Genomic DNA, 16,307 nt, shown 5'->3' with positions numbered 1-16,307 from the left:
ACTGATCAAACCCTTACTGGAAAATTTGCCAGGAAAATCTGAAGCCTCCCATATTAAATATCTTTTGGAAGACAGGTCAAATGATATTACACTGGCCGTGGCAAAGTTTCTTTCGGAGGTTATAAGAAACAAAGATCATTTTGCCCTAGATAAAAACAAAATGACTGCCTTGGTTTCTTCCATCTCTCTGTCTGGTCGTTTTAACTGTATCTAGTTTTGAAATTGTTTTGTGGGTCTTTGGACCGCAATAAAGTTTTGATTTGATAAACTATAGGACAAATGTTGGTTGTGATTTGCCTGGAGCAGCCTTTCTCAACCTGTGGGTCCCCAGATGTTGTTGGACTACAACTCCCATCACCCCTAGCTAGCGAGGCCAGAGCTCAGGGATGGTGGGAGTTGTAGTCCAACAACATCTGGGGACCCACAGGTTGAGAACCGCTGAGAGAGCTAAACCACAAGCCCAGGTTGGGATGATGCAACATCCCATGGGAAGGAGCAAAGAAGCAACCATTTTCCCCAGAGTTCACATAGTCATGAAAGACATGGTTTAGCTTAGCATGATGTAATACCCAGAACAAAGTTGAATAGCTCAGTTATCCAGCACACATTAAAAGTGCACCATGAACCTTTTAACTTTATACAGAGGCAGTAATCTGTAACCTCTGAGTGTATTATTTATTTTTATTTTATTTATTTAGATTAAATTTGTATACTGCCCTTGATCCACAGATCTCAGGGCAGTTCATAACATAAATATACAAGATATAAAACAAACCTAGCATTATTACCTCTCAGGGACAGGAAATGGACTTTCTTTCTCTTCCCACCCACTGAAGATTGCTTTGAAATTCACCCAGATTTGAAAAACAGCTTGCCATCTAGCACATGTCACGATGCCCAAGGTTAAAGTTAAAACACTAGGATTAACTCAGAACTCATTAAAAGTGCATTCTTCATTAATGGAGTGTTGCAAGTTCATAGCCTTGAATTTATGTACTCATCGTTGCAAAAACAACGAAGTGGGGATAATTGTGGGTGAATAATTAAGATTTTTTTAAAAATAAGTATGCAGCATCGTAATAAATCTAGCATTTAGGAGGGAAAGCACAATTATAAAATTAACCATTCTAAAGCATTTCAGAGCTGCAATCCTGTACCCACTCTTCTTGGGGAATAAGCCCTGTTAAACTTGCTTCTGAATAAGAACATACAGGATCTGGCTGCATATCATTAGTACTGTGGTCTCACTATTCTGGAATATTAGCTTCCATAATCCAATATTAGGGAAGAGAGATACCGCTGAAATTTGTCCCTTAAAAAAAGGGGGGGGCAGTACTTCCTTTATTGTCCTTTCCAACACAGACTATCTCCTTAGACTAGAAGTTGCATGGAGCCTTTCCCAGAAGTCAGAACCTCTTACAGTTACATAGGCGAGAGCACCTGCAAGAGCAGTTCCACAGAATGAAATGAACCCACCTCCATCTCTAAGTACCGCAGGTGAAACTGGTAATGCAAAACCAGTAACTGATTTTGTAACTATAATACGCTTAGCTGGTGCTGCGATTCCATTTTCCCATAAGCACTACAGATGAAAGCAGAGAGGAGGAAGTGCACAGAAAGGGCATCACAGAGCGAAATCAATTAGCTAGTTTTTTAGCTGAAGCAAATCAAAAGAGCTGGGGGGGAATCAGTTAATGACAAGGAGACACATTAAATACAGGCATGCGTAATATCTATACACGAACAACCATCGGAAACAACTCTTCTGTATACATAATACCAAGCACATTGGAAATGCATTGTGTCTTCTACCTATCAAAAACAAACATTTAAAAGGTGATTCTATTTTTAGGCAGCTCAAGGGCAATGCTGTTTGAACATATCTCAAGGTAAGATATGGCTCGCTTTAGCGAGCAAATAAGCAGGTGACTTGCAACGCCCAAACCCACAGACATTACTATTCGTATTTGTATTTCCACCAATATTGACAAGAGTTATTAATTTCAAGATTAAAAAAATGTTTCAGGCATAACGTCATGTTATTTAAAACTGTTCATTAAATATTGGTCCAGTCACACCTCAAAGTCTATTTTGATATGAAACTCTCAACACTCTTAACAACTATAGCTTTTTAAAGAAGGAAGGAATTCCTTCTAATTTACTAAGCTACAAAATATTTATAGAAATCATTCCGTTGTCTTTCTTACGTCTTTTACAGCCTCAAAAGCCTGAAAATAATTAGCAGGGTTCTGGTTTTTACAATTTTATCCTTATATTGTACTTAATAAAAAGTGGCATATTTGACTTCAAACCCAAAACTGCACATGCTAAATTTCGCCCAGTAAAAAGGGGTGGTGGGACAATGAACATCATAAATATTTACAATCTATTGCTACAGAGGCAACACTTGGGCATTGCACTCACTGCTTACAGAATCACAGAATTGTAGAGTTGGAAGGAACCCAAAGGATCATCTAAGTCAAACACTTTGCAGTGCAGGAATCACAGCTAAATGACCCCTGCCTTGTTAGAATGTCCTGCCCAGTAAGTAGCAGCAAAAATATTAGGCCTTGTCCACCACAGAGTAGAATTCTCTCAGCTTTGCTTGGAAAGTTTTGGCAAAAATCTTAGTGCTTCCTACTAATCTGCCAAGTTTCCCAATTAAACACAGAGAGAATGATTACGGTGCAGTCTTATCAATGCCTTTTTCAATCAAAAGTTATTTATGTTCTGAACTCGAATTCCTACTGACATCTGAAAGAAGGGAAAATCCTACTTAAGAGGTATGTGCTGTGTTTCGGTTCCATTGCATCCAAATCCTACTCAAAACATTCCGGTATTCATTCTGTAATCGTGCCACGTTTTAAATCAGTTCACTTGTATGAACTATTATCAAGTACTCTGCATGTTCCTGGTATTTTCTCTAGGGTTGAGTAGCAGGAAAACAACGATCAGAATTGGTTTTACTGTGTTATATCCAGAGTATCCCTTTCACAAATGGATGAGCTCCATCCTTCTGCAATCTTGATTTATATGTAATGTATTTTTAATTTTTAATGTATTTTTAATCTTTTGTTGGAAGCCGTCCAGAGTGGCTGGGGAAACCCAGCCAGATGGGTGGGGTAGAAATAATAAATTATTATTATTATTATTGGCATTCCCACCCTCTTTTCCTTTCTTGGTTTACATTCCAAGATTCACTCCCTTCCGGCACCAGAGGCTGAGATTTTTGGAAAAACAACAACAACACCCAAACTATAGTATACTCTATTCATGGAAACGGTTGTTTACTCTGAGGCCCAGTTTGGACAGAACATTAAACCATGATTTAGCCTTAGAGAAACAGATCCTATTTGAGTGCTTCCTATCTTTTCTCCTCTGGCACGGCCATGAGAAGATTGGAATCACCCCCACCTCCCTTCCTAGTTTAAGTTAGTTTGTAACAATGTCCAAACTGGGAAATGCCATTTGTTTTAAACTATAGTTTATAGAAACAAGCCAAGGACAAGATCAGAGACCACAATTAAACCTTGGCCTGTTTCAGTAAACCACAGCTTAAACCAACCACAGTTTTGTCCTGTTGTGCATAATCACAAACTGTGGTTCATCAAAGCGGGGAGAGTACTTAAACAGCTTGTTCCTATCACTAAACTATGGCTTGAATTAACTGTGGTTTATTCAAACGAAACAGGATCTAAAGCCATGGTGGAAGGTGGCAGGCTCCTCTCAATGCACACAGAAGATGAGAAAAGGGGAGTACATGCCCTTAAACCAAAGCCTACATAGATAATATGTTTTTCAGAATAATGCTTTTTTGAGATAACAAAGGCTATCCTCAATATTTTCTATTTCATTCCGCATTACAGTAATTACAAGGGAACAAAAACAGACTAAAAAATATAGCGAGTGGATCCTGAGCTCTCAGTTCCACTGATTAATCAGTTGGGTCCCATTTTAATCAGCTGCAACTTTTGTTTATTTTAAAAACTACTGATTAAAGCTGGCAGCCCTAAGTAAAGCTGAGTCCCATCATCTACCCTGTGACCGAGATGGAAATATCTTTTCATGATGTGAGAATATCCTAGGGCTTTGCTTAAAGCAAAGAACAGATTACTCTGTATGAATTCACAATCAATCAGAACTTGCCAAAATTGGCAGGCAGAATTTCCACAGAAAGCCATTTCTGATGATCAGGAAACAGCAACAAAATGGAATCCCTCCAATGGATTGCTCATATTCTTACTTTCACAGTTAATATATTTCTCTCAGTTACTTCTTTTCATCAAAAGCATGCCTATTTCGCCAAAAATTACTAGCAAAGGACACCCTAACCCTCCATTCAAAGATTTTTAAAGGTTATAAGGAGTAATCTACAATGTATTTTACAATTAAACTACCAGGATAAAATGTGCTTTTAATAACACGGTGAATGACTGATAAAAAGTCTTCTAATTTAACTTTGGAGTATTCTGACCGCACAGAAGATCGAGATTTGTTCTTGTAAACGTTTAATCTGACTCACGTTGTGTAAATTACTTCAACACAGCCAAGCCAAGTGTAACTCAACTCCCACTAAATGGAAAATTCCACTTAGGCTTTGAATACTTTCAATTCAGCTTAATTAGATTTTTTTACAAGTCAATGCTGTATTGTTTGAGGTGCAAGGCTGAACATATTCTCAGTGCTTGAATATATATATATATATATATATATCAGTCTCAACACCCATGGATCAATAAATACTTGGTTCTGTTTGTACAGGTCTACCATAGCTTTACAATTTAACTATAACCAGAAGCAAGTAATTGCTGGCCAGCATACAAGGGAAAGGCTCCCTTGCCTTTGCACGTGATCAAGAAGCTTGTACAGAATCCACACAACAGAACATAATTGGTTTAATTTTGTTTTTAAGGCAATTAAACCAAACGTTTTGGTTCAATGCAGAAATACACAGCTTTCACCAGATGTAAATGGGCCACAGGTGTATTTGCTATTGTGCACACCAAACCATTCTCTCTTTCTCTCTCTTAAAAAAAATATTACATTTATGTTCTGCTCATACATATGAGTGGCAGCAGTCTTACATCCACAAGATCAATTGGGTTCACACCTGCTTTTCTTTAGCAGTGCTGCAGCTTCAGGTGTTCCCAGACTGAACCCCAACCACTTCCCTTTCCACACAACAAAATGGCTGCAGCCTCAGAAAGACACAGGGAAAAAGGAAAATCCACATATCTCCTTCCTCCAATATTTAATATGTAAGGTGTTCTACACAAGTTATCTCTACTTTTCTCATACAAATACAACACTATGTACTAGATCACATAAAAACGTGAAGACACTAGCGGGATTGAAATAAAAACTGCAACGAAATTTAAGACATTTTATAACTTTCTAGACCAAAGAGACAGAGTTGACTATAAGGACATAAATGTCAGAAGTGGAGGTTTTAAAGTGCGATATAAAACTTGAAAACAAAAACCAGTTGAAGGGATGGAGGCACAGCAAAGAGTATTTTTATTGCTATTGTAATGTTGAAAATATTGTGTTAAAAAATTAATTAATAAAAATTATATGTTAAAAAAACCACTGTACTAAATTACATATGGAATAACAAATGTGGGAGGCGAACTAAGGAAGACACTTTTTTGAATTAACAATATCTCTACAACTAAAGCAACCAGGTACAGTGGTGCCTCGCAAGACGAAAAGAATCCTTTCCGCGAGTCTCTTCGTCTTGCGGTTTTTTCGTCTTGCAAAGCAAGCCCATTAGCGGATTAGCACTATTAGCAGTTTAAGGGCTATTAACGGCTATTAAAGGCTTAAGGGATTAGCGGATTAGCTGCTAAAAGGCTATTAGCAGCTTAGCGCTTTAGAAAAAGGCGTTGGGGAGCGAAAAAACCCCTCAAAAATCGCAAGGCATTTTCGTCTTGCGAAGCAAGCCCATAGAGAAATTCGTCCTGCGAAGCACCTCTGAAAACGGAAAACCCTTTCGTCTTGCAGGTTTTCCGTCTTGCAAGGCATTCGTCTTGCGGGGCACCACGGTACCTTGAAGTTATTTGTGAATTGAAATGTACAACTTACCTCAAAATAAACGGAGCGAAGGGTGCCATATTAAGGGCAGAATATGTGCCATCCATCGGTGATGGATACAGCTTCCCCAAAATCAAAAGCAAAAGGAATAAGCTCGGGTGCAGCTTAAACTCACCCGTCCCACTACATTAAAAAAAATAAAATGTTAAGATCATTAAACACATCCATGAAAATATTTGCCTAAGTCTACAACTATTTGACAATATGAAGAAGAGTTTGGATTTGATATCCCGCTTTATCACTCCCCTTCAGGAGTCTCAAAGCGGCTAACATTCTCCTTTCCCTTCTTTCTTCTTTCTCCTTTCCCTTCCTCCCCCACAACAAACACTCTGTGAGGTGAGTGGGGCTGAGAGACTTCGGAGAAGTGTGACTGGCCCAAGGTCACCCAGCAGCTGTATGTGGAGGAGCGGAGACGCGAACCCGGTTCCCCAGATTACGAGACTACCGCTCTTAACCACGACACCACACTGGCTCTCACTAGCATACTCTATATGCTAAACGTTGCTATAGATTAGGGGTTTTTGTGGCTTGGGCCGGTTCACGGTCCGACAGACGCCACAATGGGCCGGAGTGCAAGAGCTTCCTGTAGCCAATGGGAAGCTGGCCAGCGTTGCGGAAGGCGAGCCCCGCTCTGCTCTGCACCGGTTTAGCGCAGCGCACTGGAGCCGACCGAGCGGGTGGTGGGGGTCCCCAAGTGGGCAGCGGGGGTCCATGGGCCAGTTAAACGACCCCCATTGGCTGCTTGTGGCCCATGGGCCTTAGGTTGCTGACCCCTGCTATAGGATGTTGAAGCACTCTGGGTTATAGCATAAGTTAGTACTGCCCATTGATTTTAATGGGTCTAACTGGGAGTATGTCTTAGGAGCCAGTTTCAAATCATAGCAGACAATGGCAGAGCTTAATGAAATGGCAGAGCTACTGCCACATCCACAGGCCTGCTACTTGAGCCAGCCAGGAGATATGGTAGGGGCTGGTCCAGACCAAGTGCCGGATTTACGTATAAGCTGAACAAGCTATAGCTTAGGGCCCCAGTCTCTTGGGGCCCCAAAATAAATTTAAAGGGGGGGGGGGAACCACTGAGTGTAGATTTCCAAAATATAAGATTAAAAACAAATAAAATAAAACCTACATACAGCAGCGTTTTGCGTCATATATTACCATATAGCACATGGGTAGGCAAACTAAGGCCCAGGGGCCGGATCCGGCCCAGTCGCCTTCTAAATCCAGCCAGTGGACGGTCCGGGAATCAGCGGTGCAGGAATCAGCATGTTTTTACATGAGCAGAATGTGTCCTTCTATTTAAAATGCATCCACAAGGTCTGAGGGACAGTGGACCGGCCCCCTGCTGAAAAAGTTTGCTGACCCCTGATATAACATATATTCCACACCCAAGAAAAATGATGATTTGTTGTTAACAAAGGACAGCTGGGCATATAAAGGGCCCCATTACCTTCAGTAGCTGAGGGCCTCATCAAACCTAAATCCAGCCCTGTCCAGACCCATTACTTAAACACCACAGCGGTATCAACTGCAGTAACTTCCACCTGCCTGCCATTTGGACGGGCATATTGGGCCAATCCTGACTGGCATGTCCTCCCTGTTGCCAGTGGAGATCCCCTGATGGCAGAGGACAATGGATCTTGGAAGGGCTTGGGGAAGTGGCCTTTCCACATCACCCAAACTCCCTTCAGCATGGCTGATGGGTGGTTTCAGTTGCTCCGCTAGGTAGAGGCAACTCTTTTAAATGATTAAAAACATTGCAGACATTTCTCTTTCATGCAAGTGTTATTAGTTCACTACAACTCTTTAACCCTTTAATTTTGTTCACTTAAGTTATCAGAAACAGCTAATGCTTAATGCTCCATATTTTTTTAGCCAACCAATGCAGACCATAATGCTTTACTTTCCCCACAACACACCTTTTCCTTTTTTGCTGCGTATAAACCCAAACCATAAGCATAAAAAATTATTTCTCAAATTACCTGGAGAAGAAATTAATGAATACAAAGCTGGACTGCAAAATAATTTGTATGAAATGGAGTGGCTTGTATGTACATAAATATCACTCAGATTAATGTGTAACCAGTTTGGTTTTGGCTGCAGTAAAACAAAAACAAAAACTGCAAAAAAATAATAATTAAAAAATGCTGATGGGTAATTCCGAAGAGACTTTGAATTGAGAGTGCAATTTTTTTTTTCCCCAGCAGTATATGGACAGCTAGAACAGAATGTTTTTAACTTTGACTATTTCAGCTGTGTATTGTATTAATTATGATGTTGTGACCTGCCCTGGGGTCCCTGATGAAGGCTGAGCTATAAATAAACTAATAGCAACAACAGCCTACTTCAAAACACATAGACAACACTTCTCCAAATCTGTTTTCTGCTCCAACACTGAAAGCCTAAACATTTGACAATGGATTCAATGGACAATTGACAATGATAACAATGGATTCTTCTTACCTGTCCACTGTGCTAGCTACAGCTTCCAACTGGCTGAGCAAGAACGGATAAAGGTTTGGAAACCGAGTGAAGAACTCCCTCCCTGTCATTCTGTAGAAAAAGAAAAGATTTTCCAACACACAGTTGCATGGAAGTTTCAAAACTATTTACAAAAGACTTATGTGTAATTATGTACAACCGAAATAATTTCATTTTCTGTGCCATTTATGTACCATAAGATGGGCAAGCATCTTTTTTTTTAAAATCAGCCAATGCAAAATAGGTAGGTCACAAAACCAGACTTCCTAAAAGCAGCTTTTAAACAACATGTTATACTTAAAGCTTCACAAGCATGTCCTTTTTTCAAAAATACAAACAGATCTCATATCCCACTGATTTATTTATTTCTAATGTCATAGTAGCCATTATTTTGATAAGGTAAATCCAAGAGTTAAGGAGGGAAATGCGATAGCAAAACCATCAGAAAAAAACACAACGTTTTCCATTTAAAATGGTTTTTCAAATAAACACTGAATGCCTATCCTAAGCACATTGATGTTTTTATTGTATGACACCTTATTATATTTTATATGAGTGTGCTGTTTATAAATATTTAAATAAAATAAATAATAAAAAAGCTTCCATATTTCAGGTCAAGGAACTAATCTAAAAACAGTCTTATACCTACAGTTCCTTTAATATTTATTAATGAAAATAAGTAAGGTTTTAACGTATGAGTAAATCACCACATGGCAAATACCAGCCAAGATTCTTCCAGTGCTCAGCTAAGACAACATGCCTTAACCACAAAGCACTGGCCAAATATTGCAAAACGGATCAAAACAAATATTTTAAATGAAGCAAGCACAGAAAGCTTCCACAAGGGCACAAAAAGGTAGGAACCTTAACCTGTTCAATACTACAAGCATACTGGCAGGGGCCTGGCTCAGAGTTCCGTTTACTATATTTTTCACCTATTTTAATGTCCGAGCAGAACTGGTTAAAGCCAATTTTGTTATTCATAACTGAAGATCTCCACGATATAACATTTAAGAAAACCAAAGCCCTACATTACAGACTCCCATGAGAGGTGGTAGACCCTCCTTCTTTGGAGGTTTTTAAGCAGAGGTTGGATGGCCATCTGTCATGGATGCTTTAGCTGAAATTCCTCCATTGCAGGGGGTTGGACTAGATCAGGGGTCAGCAAACTTTTTCATCAGAGGGCCAGTCCACTGTCCCTCAGACCTTGTGGGGGGCTGGACTATATGGGGGGGGGGGAATTAATGAATTCCTATGCCCCACAAATAACCCAGAGATGCATTTTAAATAAAAGCACACATTCTACTCATGTAAAAACACCAGGCAGGCCCCACAAATAACCCAGAGATGCATTTTAAATAAAAGGACACATTCTACTCATGTAAAAACATGCTGATTCCTGGACTGTCCTGATTCCGTGGGCTGGATTTAGAAGGCAATTGGGCCGGATCTGGCGCCCGGGCCTTAGTTTGCCTACCCATAGACTAGATGACTCTTGGGTCCTTTCCAACTCTATGATTCTATAAAACAAATAAAATGCAGACTGTTCTAGAAGTAGAAAATGGAAGCAGCGGACAGTATCTACTAGCAAACAAAAATTGCAGGAAATCTCGTCTGATTATTCCCACATATAAGGAGGACAGTAAAATCAACTCAAGGAATGACAAGGCCAGAACCAAGAAGTTATGGTTCTGTTTAAAGCAGCCCTTGATGGCACACCACCAAAATGACAGATTGGAACATCTTCCTGGGGTAGTGAAGGCCCTGAACTGACCTTGCCCATAGTTTGCCTACCCATGGACTACCCATGCATAACAGGCTCTTCCAGGGACTAGGAAGCGCTTTGCTTGGGCTGAGGCTTTGCCTGAGCAATAGTTGTCTTCCTAGCTCTTTGTCTTGGCAAAAATGGTCTTTGTAGTGTTTTACAGTGAATGTTGGTTGCAACTCCCTGACACCCTTCCTACTGCTGCCTTTGATATTTGAGATATTATAATGTAAAGTGATGAATACTAAATTGCACGGAACAGTACTTGGAAGAGTTAATCATTGTAGGAGAGACCATCGGTCTTACAGAGGGAGCATGTGAAGAAGAACCCCTTGTTGCAAGCTTGTGTTATTAACAAGATGGCCGACTGCTTTTGGCCTAAATTCTGTTTCTAACTGGAAACCTGAGGGCGTGTCTGAATTTCCAGCAAAGCCTTTTCCAACCTAGTGCACTCCTCATGTTTTGGACCACAACTCCCATCAGACAACACATGGCAAAGGCTGCTCTAGCGCAAGGGAACTATTATTAAAGATCAAGGCTTCAAACCTGCAGCATTTAAGCAAGAACAGCCAAACACTGACTCGACAGTGTTGCACAATCCCAGCCTCACACCTGTGACTAACATGGCAGGTTAGGTCATGCCGACCTCTGACAAACATGCCAAGTTTGATCATGTCTTCAATAAGTTGCTGAGTATTTTAAATTGGATATTGCAGACAGCACTCTCAACTTCTGCCTGCAAAGTACAAGATGATCGGAGATAAAATATTAATCTTAAATATAGTGCATTCTTCTAATCAAGTCCTCATCTTTCAAACATATGATAGCCATGGAGGTTTTGGTTAAGGCAGGTGTGCAAAATATTATAAATTTATATAGTGCTGTATTGTGTTTTTAATATTCGGTTGGGAGCCGCCCAGAGTGGCTGGGGAAACCCAGCCAAATGGGCGGCATAAAAATAAATTATTATTATTATCATTATTATTATTATTATTATTATTATCCAAATTATTATTTCACATCCCATAATTTCACGGCTGATTTTAAACAGGGGTTGGTTCCATAAGTCATTTTCTATAGTGCTATAGTAACAAGAGGTGGTTTAAATACAGAGAGGCCTCCAGGTTTCAGGCACTGAATAACATTTCTCTGGGAGAACAACAGAATAATGCTTTTGAACTGGTACCTGTCACTGAAAGAGGAGTTTTTCTGTTAGCATAATTTCCTAATCTAATTAGGAAATTATTCTGGGAGGTAACTGAAGGACCACCAACTCCAATTTACCAATCTTACAACTTGGCAGCACCCACCAAAAAGGGACATAACATTCTCCAGCTAGGCTGATCAAGTTTACAACTAGGATCAAGAATAGGCTTGAAGTTTAGTCATAACAACATTGGGATTTGTAATTTGGTATCCTGTATCAACCATGACTGTTTTCCTCTATGCTTGCAGACTGACTGGAGAAGGCATGTCCCAGCAAAATGCACAATTCTTTCAACCTCACTACTAAGTGACCGCAGCCAGTTGCCAAGCATTCAAGATTAGACAGGAGGGCTTCTGACTAACAGGTGGCTATTTCTAGTACTAGACAGATGTTCACCCAATAAGTAAAAAGAACCGAAAGAGAAATGTGACTATACTATTACTGGTACTGCTCCCCTAAAATCTAAAGCAATACTCTGTGTGAAAAGATACAACATCAATTCTGCGGTAATTGCACACCACTTAGAAAGAGATCTACTCTACCACACTTAAAATGAACATAGAATCTCTATGCATACAAATGAAGTTGTGACAAACACAATAGTCTTCAGCACTGTATATCTTTCGCACTCCCAGTACAAGCACAAATCTGTTGTTTTATATGCAATACACTCTGGATACGTAACTTTCAGGTTGCGAACGCGGCAAACCCGGAACTGTATACTTCCAGGTTTTGCCACACGCGCATGCTCAGAAACGCCATGTGCACCACGCGCCATATCTGTCAACTTTCAGATTTGAAAATAAGGGATCAGCAGCCTCACCTGTCCCGGGGACAGTCTACGGGCTATCTAACAATCCGGGATAGCAGCGGGAAGCAACGGGAAATGGCGCTGGAATAAGGAAATTTCCCGCAAAAAAAGGAAAGGTTGACAGCTATGCCACACGCATGCGCAGAAGTGCTCTATTGCGCCGTGCGTGTGCACAGGAGTGGTCCCTCCAGTTATGGACTTTTCAGGTTAAGTATGGACCCCCAGAACGAATTTAATGCGTATCCAGAGGGTCCACTGTATTTATATCCTAGACTTCCCCCCCCCCAAAAAAAAATTCAAGATGGCAGGCGAGGGGTTATTTCATTCTACGCTCACAACAACCTTGCAAGAGGCAGAGTGACTCTCCCAAGGCTAGTTATGAGCTTCAAAGCGAAGCAAATGTGAAGCCAGGGCTCCCCAGTCTAACACTCTATCCCCTAGGGCAGTTAGCCAGCAGGGTACCCTCCCAATGTTTTGAACTAAAGCTTCCATCTTATCCCTGACCATTGGCCATGCTGGTGGGGCTGAAGCAGCTATAGTTCAAAACATCTGGGCAGCACCAGGTTGGCTAATCCTGCTCTACAGTATCCACCGATTTCCAGTCCTCTGAACGCTTAGCTTTTCAAACAGGAAACAGGAAAATATACTGCTACTTAAAGAATACTTTCCACGTACTAAACAAGCAATCTGGACTGAAACAATCCAGAATGTTTGCAAATAACTCATTTAATTTTCGTATACCGAGATTGTCAGATAGAGAGACTACATGAAGATGACAAATTGATGGAACAAACAGTTACTGATAATATTCAGATGCGGATTTTGGCACGAGAACTACATTGAATTAAAGCCTAGAAAACCTTTAATGTTAACTGACTTTGATAGGTCACAAGATAAACATCACTCCAAAACTTGTTTACAAGAAGTGCCTAAAAATTACTTTTAACATTTCCATCTCAAGTTTTGTTAGTTCTCCTTCATATTTTCCTTTCTTGTACAACTATTCTTTTCAAAAAAAATTCCTGCACAGGCATGATGCCAGTTAAAGTTGAACAGTTTAATATTTCAGAACTTAGCATTAGCAAAATCACCCACACTGGACACCTCAGTTACTAAGATTTTAATTTGGCAAAGACAAGAAAATGCATAGAAGTAATACACAGTTCCCATCCAAATATGCCACATTTATATTATATTCCCCCCCCCCCAAAAAAAAAAATTAAACAGGCAGAAAATGCATCAAATGGGCTAAGGGTGTCAACATCCATTTTGACAGGAGAAAGTCACTCTTATCAAGCTTTCAAAAGGTTTCTGGCAATGTTCCCCACTGAAGCCTCCTAAGGAAATTCAGCAGTCATGGAATAAGAGAAAATATTAAGTGACCGGTAAACAGTGGAAAACTGAATAAAGTCGTTTTCGTAGTGGGAAGAAGAAAACAGTAAACCCCATACCATAACCAGTGCTTTTAACCAATATGTTGCTCTGAGAAAAATCCCCTCAGGAGGAAATTTTCAAGAACAAATGGTGTTTATGAACATGGTATGAACCACTAGCAGCTAGGAATGTACCGTATTTTTCGCTCTATAAGACGCACCAGACCATAAGACGCACCTAGTTTTTGGAGGAGGAAAACAAGAAAAAAAATATTCTGAATCTCAGAAGCCAGAACAACAAGAGGGATCACTGCACAGCGAAAGCAGCGATCCCTCTTGCTGTTCTGGCTTCTGGGATAGCTGCGCAGCCTGCATTCACTCCATAAGACGCACACACATTTTCCCTTACTTTTTAGGATGGAAAAAGTGAGTCTTTATAGAGCAAAAAATACGTTATATATGCATGCAGAATCATTTCACTTTGGCCACCCCTGAGTGTGACAAAGTAAAGAAGAGGCTGGGGAGAGGGTTCAGAAGAAGAGGGAAGCGCCATGTTATGCTCTTCCTGTCCTCAACTCACTTTCCTCAGAGAAGGAGCACCTAGACTAACCAGCTCAAGACTTTTTAGACTTGGGTGTGGGAAAGGGTACAACAGTTCCTTGCACCAACAGTTCCTTGCACCAACAAGCCTAACAAGAAGATCACAGCCTGTGACAGAAATGTAAAGAGTGGAGCGAGACCAGGGCCAGATTTAGGTTTGATGAGGCCCTCAGCTACTGAAGGTAATGGGGCCCTTTATAGGTCCAGCTGTCCTTTGTCAACAACAAATTTTCGCTGGTTTTTTGTGTTGAATATATGCTATATGGTAATTTATGGACCTAATAGGTGTCTAAAGCCATTTGCACATAACAAAATATGTATTTTATCCAAGTAATTGTTGAACTGAAATACAATTAAGAGGGCTAAACGCACCTCTAGCTGTCCTTGCTAAATTGTTCTCTGTTACATGACCATAGCTTCCCATAAGAAATCATCAATTGTCACGCTGTTTTGTATGCACATATCAGTTCACCAAGGCCATGCATCGCAGGTCATCCGATTAAGCTGTTTATCGTATTTTATATTTTTCAGAAGAAAGGATACTTTCATGACCTTGATCCCTGGGGCATATTAGGTGTAACGCTGTATGCATAATTCGTGAATCAGCTGTTCTATTTCTCAGTGACAAAAGCGTTAGTCAGGAAAAAAGGGTAGCCAATTTGAAAGGGGTGGGTTGTTGTTGTCTTTTAAGAGGCAGCTGTCCTTGCAGAGCCCTAAAGGTGCATTTTCCCGCCAAATATCCACAGAGATGCCAAATGGCAATCTCACAGAGACATAAATTAGCTAATAAAATAATAGGATACAATACTAATCCAATACCAGGACTGAATTAAGGATGTCCACAACCACTTTGTCTTTTTGCCTGCCCACAACTGTCAGCTTAGATCATACAGCTCTTTTTTAAAAATATACAGTGGTACCTTGGTTCTCAAACTTAATCCGTTCCAGAAGTCCATTCCAAAACCAAAGCGTTCCAAAACCAAGGTGCGCTTTCCCAGAGAAAGTAATGCAAAATGGACTAATCTGTTCCAGACTTTTAAAAACAACCCCAAAAACATGAATCTTACTATCTAACGAGACCATTGATCCATAAAACGAAAGCAATAAACAATGTACTGCAGTCACACAATCAATCATTAGCTGAACTGGTTTCCACACAGTCACAAAAACAAAACAAAAAGAGCCACAAAAACCAAAACGCAAAATAAATAGCGAAAACAGACAGACCTCAGTGTAACACTCAAGACAGAAGTGCGGCACTCAAAACGGAAATGTAACATTCAAAACAGAAGCATGGCACTCAAAATGGAGCACGTTCGGCTTCCGAAAAAAGTTTGCAAACCGGAACACTTACTTCCAGGTTTGCAGTGTTTGAGTTCCAAGTTGTTTGAGTACCAAGGCATTTGAGAACCAAGGTACCACTGTGTGTGTGTGTGTGTGTGTGTGTATACTTTATCAACGCATTCTGTGTTACAGTCATACATAGGATAATAAGAAAGAAAGGCATACAGCTCATTCAATTCATCTTCCGAAGGCCTGCAATGACAAGGAAAACGCAATCTGATCTAAGGGTAGAAGTCTCATACTACCCACCATAGGCAGAATATAATATCAGCCTACAAACCATTTACTCCAGGCAAGGTTGATGGCCCTTAGCAACAGGTGAGGAGGAGTTGTTGTTTATGAGTATCTTGAACAAAAAAGTAAAGGAAACTACATTGACCCAAAAGAAAACCCAAAACCTAGCCAGGCAATATCTTTATTAGATCTCTTTATGAAACCAGATGTTAAACAAAACAGAGGAGAGGGGAAGCTGGCTTGGCGCTGAATCTACGGAGTCTGCATTTAGTCACAGTCTTAAAATGGAATGTAGGGGGAGCCAGCAGGATTAATTTGAATTGCCTCCGGTCTACTAGGTGCTATACCATGAAGGGGAAGATGAGGGAGGCTAACTGTGTTAAATAATACTCATCAGGT

The 16,307-nt window shown here is 40.3% G+C and overlaps 1 protein-coding gene across 5 annotated transcripts in view; it reads right to left on the bottom strand.

Annotated features, from left to right (window-relative positions):
• Positions 1–16,307, bottom strand: part of THADA (THADA armadillo repeat containing) — a 161,408-nt gene that overhangs the window by 87,004 nt on the left and 58,097 nt on the right. For all 5 annotated transcript variants that reach the window (XM_083432920.1, XM_083432922.1, XM_083432923.1 and 2 more), the window contains 2 exons: positions 8,557–8,646; positions 6,085–6,216 (listed from right to left, as the gene is read on the bottom strand). In XM_083432920.1, coding sequence (XP_083289046.1) covers positions 6,085–6,216; positions 8,557–8,646 — 222 coding nt within the window. The remainder of the gene's footprint in view (positions 1–6,084; positions 6,217–8,556; positions 8,647–16,307) is intronic.

This window comes from Podarcis tiliguerta, assembly GCF_965153285.1.
Source record: "Podarcis tiliguerta genome assembly, chromosome: 3".
In the NCBI taxonomy this organism is placed as follows: Eukaryota; Metazoa; Chordata; class Lepidosauria; order Squamata; family Lacertidae; genus Podarcis; species Podarcis tiliguerta.
This window is presented reverse-complemented; position numbering and strand designations above follow the sequence as displayed.